The 10,649-nt window shown below is 48.2% G+C and overlaps 1 protein-coding gene across 1 annotated transcript; it reads right to left on the bottom strand.

The window, feature by feature from the left end:
* Positions 1-7,583: 7,583 nt before the first annotated feature.
* HJV (hemojuvelin BMP co-receptor) lies at positions 7,584-9,771 on the bottom strand (the record flags this gene model as incomplete). The annotated part of the gene is made up of 3 exons (XM_080690711.1): positions 7,584-8,207; positions 8,642-9,132; positions 9,675-9,771. 3 exons carry the CDS (start codon positions 9,769-9,771, stop codon positions 7,584-7,586), a joined length of 1,212 nt encoding a protein of 403 aa, XP_080546837.1.
* Positions 9,772-10,649: the final 878 nt, after the last annotated feature.

The raw sequence follows: 10,649 nt of genomic DNA, 5'->3' as shown, positions 1-10,649 counted from the left end.
GGACAGAAACCTGATTCCAATGACAAAGGCCAAGGGGGCTGACTTTAATCACCTAGTCCCAGACGAATCTTAAACTGTGACACCATGGATCTTCTTTTATCCCGTTTATCTTGTTTACACTTAATGCCTCACTATTGTCCTTTGGTGCTTACACGGGGTATAGGGTATAAATACTGGTGATGGAAATTAAAACATTGTCAATTGCACAAGAGGCATTTGTCCATGTCAATCATTTCAGATTTTTTTTTTCCCGGAGAGGAATCTCCACTTTTAGTGCCATGAGCAGGAACTTAAAGGAGTTTATTTCATAAAAAGGGAAAAAATCGCTGCAGATAAGTGGCTGCAGAACTGCAACCGAAACCCTTGCCCATCTTTCTGAGGATCTTGGTCCCAAATGGACTCAGTGCCCGATTTATTATTCCTGATTAAGCAAGTTCGCAGCAGGTAGAGTTGTAGCTCAGAGGTAGAAATGCCCCTGGGTTCCATCCCCAGTGTAGCAAATAAATAAATTAATTAGTTAATTAAATTAAGTCTGCCAAGCCATTTTGCAAAGTGGTTGTGCTATTTGACAGTCCCACTGACAGCACGCAAAGCTTCACAGATTGCCAACAAGATGTTAGTCTTTTTCATTTTAATATTTTAGTCTGTAGTGCTTTTTCATTGTGGTTTATATCTGATTTCCATTTCCCTGATGACTAATGATGCTGAGCATCTTTTTATGCGCTTATTTTGAGCTACCCGTTTTATTTTTGGGGGAATGAGGCTTTGAACCCAGGGACATTGAATCTCTGAGTGACAGCCCCAGTCCTATTTTTTTTTCCTTTTTTTTTTTTTTGGTGGTACTAGGGGTGGAACCCAGAGGCTTTCTACCTTCGAGCTACACTCCCTTTTTTTATTTTATTTGGAATCAGGGTCTCACTAAGTTGCTGAAAGCCCCACTAAGTACCTGAGGCTGGCTTCGAACCCCTGCGATCCTCCTGTCTCAGCCTCCCAAGTGCGGGGATCACAAGCGTGCGCCACCACGCCCGACATTATTTTATTTATTTTTTAAGTTTGAAACCGGATCTCACTAAGTTGCTGAGAGTCTTGCTAAGTTGCCTAGGCTTGCCTCAAACATGGGATCTTCCTGTCTCCGCCTCTGAAGTGCTGGGTTTACAGGCGTGCACCACCATGTCCGGCCTCAGCTCCTCTTTTTTTTTTTTTTTTGCGGGTTTGGGGATGGAACCCAGAGGCATTTGACCTCCGAGCTACACCCCCTGCCCAATTTTTTATTCTTTATTTTGAAACAGGGTCTCACTGAGTTGCAGAGGGCCTCACTAAGTAGCTGAGGCTGGCCGTGAACTGCGATCCTCCGGTCTCAGCCTCCTGAATGCTGGGATTACAAGCGTGCGCCACCACGCCCGGCTTCTCAGCTCCTCTTTATTGTTCAGCTCCACGACCAAAGCCAAATTACTTGGATTTAGTTTTTGCTTCTGGTATGTGTGTGTGTGTGTGTGTGTGTGTGTGTGTTTGTTCCTGAGAATGGAACACAAGAAGGGCTTTCTACCTCCAGGCTACACTCCCAGAACAAATATATATATATATATATATATATATATATATATATATATACACACACACACACACACACATACACACACACACACACACACACACACATATATATATATATATATATATATATATATATATATATATATATGAAACAAGGTCTCACTAAGTTGCTGAGAGCCTCACTAAGTGGCTGAGGTTGGCTTTGAACCTGTGCGAGCCTCCTGTCTCAGCCTCCCAAGTGCTGGGATTACAAGCATGTGTCACCACGCCTGGCTCTGACATTTGTAAGTTGTGTGACTATGAGAAAGTTGTTTCAACTTTCCCTGCTTCCAGGTGAGGTGCCTCACACCTGTGATCCAGGACTTGGGAAGATGAGACAGGGATGGAAGGTTTGAGGTCAGCCTCAGCCATTTAGTGAGACCGTGTTTCAAAACAGAATAGCCAGGCATGGTGGTGCACACTTGTAATCCCAGTACTTGGGAGGTTGAGACAGGCAGACAACCTCAGCAATTTGTGAGGCCCTACATGACTTAGTGAAAACCTATTTCAAAATAAAGAATTAAAAACAGGGTGGGTGGGGAATGTAGCTTGGAGGTAGAATGCCCATGGGTTCCATTCCCAATTTTGAAAAAAAAATAAATAAATAAAGCTGGAGGTGTAGCTTGGAAGTAGAATCTAGTTTCTGGGTTTAATCCCTGGTACTACCATAAAAAACTATGTATATATGTATATATACATATATATGCACATTATATATATACATACAGATATAGATATAAGAATACTACATTACTTAGAGAGTTATGTTAATTAAAAGTTTTTGGTTTTTTTTTGTGTGATGCTGGGGATTGAACCCAGCCCAATTTTATTTTTCATTTGGAAACAGGGTCTTACTAAACTGCTGAGAGTCACACTGAGTTCCGAGGCTGGCTTTGAACCTGCAATCCTCCTGTTTTAGCTTCCCAAATACTGGGATTACAGGCATGCGCCACCATGCCCAGCTTAAATAAATCTTTTTGTTGCTGCTGTGCTGGGGATCAAACTCACACTAATCAAGCCCTCTAACACTGAGCTTCAAAAATCTGAATTGATAGCCAGGCCTGGTGTCGCACACTTGTAATCCCAGCCTCTGGGAGGCTGAGACAGGAGGATCATGGTTTGCAGCCAACCTCAGCTACTTAGTGAGGCCCTTTGCAACTCTGTGAAACCCTGTTTCAAAATAAAGAATACAAACTAGGGCTGGGGGTGTAGCTCGGAGGTAGAATACCCCCCCCCGTTCCATCCCCAGTACCACTAAAATAAATAAATGAATAAGTAAATAAATAAAATCTGAATTGAAAGCCGGGTGTGGTGGTGCACGTTTATAATCCCAGCATTCAACCTCCACTATTTAGTGAGGCCCTTTGCAACTCAGTAAGACTCTGTTTCAGAATCAAAGAACAAAGCCAGGCATGGTGGCACACGCTTGTAATCCCTGCACTTGGGAGGCTGAGACAGGAGGATCACAGGGTTGGAAGCCAGCCTCAGCTACTTAGGCTCTTAGTAACTTAGTGAGACCCTGTTTCCAAATAAAATATAAAATAGATCTGGGAGTATAGCCCGGAGGTAGAAAGCCCCTGGGTTCAACCCCCAGTACCACACACACACACAAAAAAAAAAAAATCAAAGAATAAAAAAATAGGATGAGGGGTGTAGCTCAGAGGTAGAATGCCCCTGGGTTCAATCCCCAGTACTGCAAAAACAACAACAAAAAAAAAAAAAAAAAAAAAAAAAACAGAATTGATAATTTCTTTTTTTTTTTTTTTTTTTTTGGTGGTGGTGGTACTGGGGATGGAACCCAGGGACCTTCTACCTTTGGGCTATACTCCCAGGCCTATTTTATATTTCATTTGGAAACAGGGTCTCTCTCTTTTTTTGTTTTGTTTTTGTTGTTGTTGTTTTTGTTTTTGGTGGTACTGGGGGTGGAACCCAGAGGCTTTCCACTTCTGGGCTATACTCCCAGACCTGTTTTATATTTTATTTGGAAACACTAAGTTGCTGAGAGCCTCACTAAGTAGCTGAGGCTGGCTTTGAACCTGCGCGATCCTCCTGTATCAGCTTCCCAAATGCGGGGATTACAAAGCGTGCGCCACCACACCCGGCTTGAATTGATAATTTCTAAGTGTAAAACATTGCCTGGCAGATTTTCATCTTTCACTAAACTGTTAGCTATTACTCAAATGGAAATTCTTTGCCTTCACCTTCAAGGTGCTGAATAACCTGGCTTCTGCCTATCTAACCTTCTATCCCAGTACTCCTTGTTGGTTTCATTTGCGTTGTGCTGTTTCCCCCACTGAATCAGGAACCTATGCGTAACTCTGGATGGTTCCGTTGTCTGGAAGGACCTTAACCACTCAGGCTCCACCCACCCAGTCTTCAAAGCTCACTTCAAATCCTATGGCCTAGAGTTGGTGGTGTGGTGGCGTATTCTTGTAATACCATAATACCAGTACTTGGGAGGCTGAAACATCATTGCAGGTTCATGGACAGCCTTAGCAAGTAGTGAGACGCATCAACCTAGCAAGACACTGTTTTGTTTTAAAAATAACATAAGCCGGGCGTGGTGGCACACGCTTGTAATCCCAGCATTCGGGAGGCTGAGACCTGGAGGATCACGGTTCGCGGACAGCCTCAGCTACTTAGTGAGGCCCTCTGCAACTCAGTGAGACCCGGTTTCAAAATAAAGAATAAAAAATAGGGCTGGGGGTGTAGCTCGGAGGTCAAATGCCCCTGGGTTCCATCCCCAGACCCGCAAAAAAAAAAAAAAAAAAAAAAATAGAGCTAGGCTTGGTGGCACACCCTTGTAATCCCAGTACCTGGGAGGCTGAGACAGGAGGATCAGGTCTATGGCCAGCTCAGCTACTTAGTGAAGCTCTCCCTGTTTCAAAATAAAAAATTAAAAACTGGACTGGGAGTATAGCTTGGAAGTAGAATGCCCCTGGATTCTATCCCTGGCACCACCACCAAAAAAAAAAAAAAAAAAAAATCTGTAAAAATTAGAGCTGGGGTGCAGCCCGGAGGTAGAATGCCTCTGAGTTCAACCCTTGGTACCAAAAATCAAATCCCTTCTACTACATTTATTTTAGGGGTTGAAGACGGGCTTGCTACCACTGGGCTGTATATCCTCAGCCTCTTTGATTTTATTTAGAAACTAAGTTGCCTAGACCTTGAACTTGTGATCCTCCTGCCTCAACCTTTAAAATTGCTGGGTTACATAATGCACCACTGGCCTAACTTCCTCTACTACTTTTCCCCCCTTCTTTCTTATGTTTTTTTTTTTTTTTTTTTTGGTGGTACTGGGGGTGGAACCTAGAGGCTTTCTACGTCTGGGCTATACTCCCAGACCTATTTTCTATTTTATTTGGAAACAGGGTCTCACTAAGTTGCCGAGAGCCTCACTAAGAAGCTGAGGCTGGCTTCAAACCTGTGTGATCCTCCTGTCTCAGCCTCCCAAGCGCGGGGATTACAAGCCTGCACCACCACGCCTGGCTTTCTTATGTGTTTTATGCTAAGTATTGAACTCAGGAGCATTTTACCTCCACACTATGCCTCTAACCCCATTTCTTTCTTTCTTTTTTTCTTTTCTTCTTCTTTTTTTTTTTTTTTTTTTTGGTGGTACTGGGGTTCCTGGAAGCCCTTCTACCTCCGGGCTACACTCCCAGACCTATTTTATATTTTTTTTATCTGGAAACAGGGTCTCTTAATCCAGCGCAGCTGGCTTCGAACCTGCGTGATCCATCTGTCTCTGCCTCCCAGGCGCGGGGCTTACAAGCGTGCGCCACCACGCCCGGCAACCCCATTTCATTTATTATTCATTTATTTATTTTTATTTATTTATTTTATTGTGATACTAAGGGTCTCACTAAGTTGTGGAGTACCTAAACTGACTGAAAATCTGCGATTCTCCTTTCTCTGCCTTCCAAGTACTGGGATTAAAAGCATGTGCCACCTCACCCAGCCCTCTATTTTTTATTTTGAAACAGGGTCTCACTAGGTTGCTAAGGGCCTCACCAAATTGCTTAAGCTGGCCTTGAACCGGTGACTTTCCTGTCTCAGCCTCCCAAGTACTGGGGTTACAGGTATGTGCCACCATGCCTAGATTGTTTTACTTCTTATCACTTTAGTTCTCGTGAACAATGTTCGCATCTGAATTCACGGTACCATAGAATTTAGTGAAGAATCACACACTCATGATTCCTGTCTGTGAACCTGTGATCTGTAAACTCCTTGAGGAAAAAGAAACAGGGCTGCTAACTGCTTTTCTTTTTTTATTTTGTGGGCACTGGGGATTGAACTCAGGGACATTCTACCTCCCAGCGACACATCCAGCCCTATTTTATTTATTTGGAAATGGGGTCTTGCTAAGTTGCTGACGGCCTAAGTTGCTGAGATTGGCTTTGAACGTGCAATCCTCCTGTCTCAGGCTCCAAGTACTAGGATTCCAGACAAGCACTTTTTCAGTGGAATGAAAACATTGCCTTTGCTCCATTTCATGCACCTGTAAAGAGAGTCAACATAGCAACAGAGAGCAGTGTGGAGGTTTCATAGCTTTAATAACAGGCTGGTCAGGGTGGGATAATAGCTTCTGTCCTACCTATACTATTTTATAAAAGCCAATTCCCTTCACCTGAGATCTGGACCATGCCCACGTCATTTCTGAACCAAGAAAGAATATATCTGTCCCACACATCTTCATCAACCAGACTTCTTTCCCTAATGCTTCTCTTTCTCTGTCTCTGTTGTCTCTGTCTGTCTGTCTGTCTGTCTGTCTGTCTGTCTGTCTGTCTGTCTGATGGGTAATGGTCATATCTTCCTCTTTCAATTCTTGCCTTTTTTTTTTTCCTTTTTGGTAGTACTGGGGGTAGATCCCAGAGGCTTTCTACCTCCGGACTACACACTCAAAGCTATTTTATACTTTATTTGGAAACAGGGTCTCACTAAGTTGCTGAGAGCCTCACTAAGTAGTTGAGGCTGGCTTCAAACCTGTGCGATCCTCCTGTCTCAGCCTCTCAAGCCTGGGGATTTACAAGCGTGCGCCACCACGCCCGCAATTCTTGCCTTTAAAAAGTCTCAGCCCAGCCGGGCGTGGTGGCACACACTTGTAATCCCCACGCTTGGGAGGTGGAGACTGGAGGATCACGCAGGTTCCAAGCCAGCCACGCTGGCTTAAGAGACCCTGTTTCCAAATAAAAATATAAAATAGGTCTGGGAGTGTAGCCCAGAGGTAGAAAGGCTTCCAGGAACCTCAGTACCACCAAAAAAAAAAAAAAAAAAAAAAGTCTCAGCCCTCAATTTTTTTTTTTTTTTTGTGGGTTTGAGATGGAACCCAGGGGCATTTGACCTCCAAGCTACACCTCCTGCCCCCCTGCCCTATTTTTTATATTTTATTTGGAAACAGGGTCACAGTAAGCTGCAGAGGGCCTCACTAAGTAGCTGAGGCTGTCCGCGAACCTCGAACCTCCATCTCAGCCTCCCAAACGCTGGGATTACAAGCATGTGCCACCACACCTGGCTTCAGCCCTCAAATTTTTGTGCACATGTATAGTGCTGGGAACTGAACTCAGGAACATTCTATCTCTGAACTATACCTCTAGCCCCATTTATTTTATTTTATTATAAAAATCTCAAATCTCAATACTGTCTCCGCCTCCCTAGTACTGGGATTACAGGTGTGCATCACCACTCTCGGCTTCAACCTGGAAATACTTCACCTGATCTCAGGACCTCCATAACCTCTAAACTTATAGGAGTGATCTCAGGGTAGTGGATTAGAACAATCTTACTGTAAATGGACTGGGAACTTTGGTGGTGTGGAATGCAAAAACCTTGCCCAGAATTCTATTCTGTAATCATTTCAACCCTGAGCTGCAACCTCATCTGACTTCAGGTAAGTATCGTTTCCTGTATCTCCTAGTCAATTCTTTGTGTTCTTCTACGTCAGCCTTTATCCTCGAATCATTTCCAAGCTAGTCATAGGATTGCCAGCCTACTTACTGAATGCAAAAACACAGGACAAAGAGCCCCGAAATAAGTGGGCGTAGGAAGGTTGCTGGGGACAGAGTGACCCCCACATCTGTGGGGAAGAGGTGCAACTTCTCTAAGTCTGGCAGGAAGGCTCTGGCATCCTCCAGAGCTGCCTGAGATACGACAGTGAAGTTGGGATCACCAGACACTGAAACATCAAAGACACAGGATTGGAAGTAAGCATCTTCCACTGGAAGGCCTTCCTTGCACAGCTGTCTGGCAGCATCCAGGGTTATGGCGCCCCGACGACTGCGCTCTGAGCGGGAGAGTCGTTGACTTGGGGGACACCCCCCAACACAGAGCTGCAGGTCCTGCTCAGCTGAAAAGGCCCTGGCCACGTCCTCTGCCACCTTGATGGCGAAGGAGAGCTGCCCGGCCGTCTGCCGAATGATGATAGTGGTGCCGATGTAGGCAGCGCGGATCTCCACGTGGCTCCCCGGGTTAGCAGTTTGGATGGACAAGCTCGAGCCCCCGGGCCGGTCCCCTCCATTGATAGAACCGTCTTCGAAGGCTGCGGGGAGATTGTCCACCTCAGCCTGGTAGACCTTCTGGTCAATGCATTCCTGCATGTTCTTAAATATAATCGTGAGCTGTGAGAGCAAGAGAGAGGATGGTTCACTGGGGCTCGGTGCACCCTCCCCCAGTGAGGCCTCGGGCTTTGGCGGGGATCTGATGGAGCGATGCGAGGCTTCCTGGCCGAGCGGACCCCTGATTCTCTCTACTCCTAGTTCTGCCTTTTTCTCCTCCCTACACAGGCCCGCCCTCTCCTCCCGGGTGTCAATCACAGCAGCCCCCAAAGGTGAAGCCCCTGGCTCTGCATCCCCGGTCTCTACCGTGCTCTCTGTATCTGAGTGACTCGGGGACACTGATTCACACGAGCTTGGCAAGAGGAAGCGATGCGAGATGCGGACGGGTGGGCGAAGCGTCAAGGACCTGGCCGCAAACACGCGGTGAGGGGTGGGGTGACCCTGGGGAGGGGTGGGGTGACCCTGGGGGGGGGCGGGAAGAAAATCCAGTCCCTGACCTTCCGGGTGGAGGTGGCGTTGGCTCCGGAGGTCACGGGCGAGCTGGTGGCCTGGACAAAAAGGAAGTCGTTGTCCAGCAAGGGCCAGGCGCCCTGGACGCGGCACGTGTGGAAGTGGTGGTGGAAGCTGCGCACGTGCGGGTCCCCGAAGGCGGCGCAGTGCAGGAAGCCGGGCGCGCGGCCGTGCAGCCGCCAGAAGCGCGCCGCGTAGTCGCAGCGGCCGGGGCCGGCGGGGCCGGGGGCGGCGGGGCCGCGGGCGGGGGGCGGCGGCGGCGCCGTGGGGCCCTGGCGGGAGCAGTTGTGCTGGATCATGAGGTCCTCGATGCCGTGCACGGCCGAGTGGAAGGCCAGGTCCCCGCGGCAGGTGCGCGCCGTGCGGCGGGTGCAGAGCGCGTAGGAGCGCAGGGCGCGGCAGAGGCCGGCGCCGCGGAGGCTCAGCGTGGACGACACGTACTCGGCGTTGCAGCGGAGGATCCTGCACTGGGAGTGCGCTGGGGCGGAGGGAGACGGTGTGAGCGGCTCCCGGGCCCCATCTCTCCCGCACCTGCAGCTCCTGACTCCACATCGCCCCAAGGGGTTCCCCAGCCCCCAGCCCCGAGCTCCCCGGGCCTCTGCGCTTTCCGTCTTACTAAAAACGTCTGAGCTCCCTAGATGTCTTCTCTCTTAACGATTGAGGGCCTGTCTGTAAACTGAATGGGAATTTTTTAAATTATTATTATTTTTTTTTGGGGGGGTACCAGAGGTTGAACCCAGGGGCATGCTCTACCTCCTACTTCCTCGTTACACCCCCAGCCCTATTTTTATTTTGAAACAGGGTTTTGCTAAATTGCCAGAATCTGGCTTTGAATCTGGGATCCTCCTGTCCCAGCCTCCCGAATAATGGAATTACAGGCATGCGCCGCCACGCCCAGCTAAAACGGACCTAGTTGAGAGTGGCTAGAGCAACCGGGACTCAGCACCCATCGCTCTTCACTTGCGCATGCGCACTGCCCCCCCCCAGATTCCCCCAAACCCTTCCCTGGCCCTTCCTTACCATGTCCACAGAGGAGCAGCAGGAGAGTGAGGGTGCTTAGAGGCGGGGGACTGCCAGGGAGGGCCCGGGGACTAGGGCACTGGCCTGGATCCCCCATACCTATCCAGCCAGGTCCCCAGGGCGCCGGCTCTTCCCAGATGGTGACCCTCCTACCTAGTGACTTTTGACAGGCGGTCCCGTAAGTGACTGGAAAAAGAGATTTGGCTGGGCATGGGGAAAGAGAAGAGTTGAAGACTGGTCAGGAAGATGCGAAGAGTCTGGGGAGATCAAGACAAGGATGAGCGGACTGGCGTCCGGGGAGGACGAGGCTCTCCGAACCCTGCGTGTGCCTGGCTGGTGAGCCTCTGCGCCTGGCTCCTGGGAGCAGTCTCAGGTCCCTTGTGCAACAACCCCAGGTGGGGGCGGAGGGAAGATTCGTGAACTCGCGGGGCAGAGTCCACTGTATTGCCCCATCCTGAGCTGCCAAACAGCAGATATCAGAAGTGGAGGGATCGTGGAGGCACGTCAGATCTCAGCCGTCCCCGTGGGCTGCCCTGTAGAATTGGAATCTGAAAATACATCAGAAACATGCCTCTCCTTTGTCCCTCCCCATCAGGAGAGGATACCCTTCGGGAGGGGCTCACTCATTGTTTTTCCTCCTTTGTGTCAGAAGAACACAAGAGAGAGTCGAGGTAGGCCACCTTGCCTTCTAGAACATCAATATTCAAATAAAAAGGGAACCAGACTCTTTTATCTTCTGTAGATGGCTGCAGTTATAATCACAGTCTCCTCTCTCTCTCTCTCCTTTCTCTCTCATAGGATGCAAACCAAGCATGCATTCAATTTATTTATTTTTATTTTTTGTGGTACTGGGGAATGAACCCAGAGGCATTCTATCTTTGAGCTACACCCCCAGCCTGATTTTATTTGTTTGTTTATTTATTTTTTGGTGGTACTGGGGATGGAACCCAGAGGCTTTCTACCTCCGGGCTATAC

The sequence above is a fragment of the Muscardinus avellanarius genome (genome assembly GCF_963383645.1).
Source record: "Muscardinus avellanarius genome assembly, chromosome: 3".
Lineage (NCBI taxonomy): Eukaryota > Metazoa > Chordata > Mammalia > Rodentia > Gliridae > Muscardinus > Muscardinus avellanarius.
The sequence above is the reverse complement of the archived record's forward strand: the minus strand, read 5'-3'. Positions and strand labels throughout refer to the sequence as shown.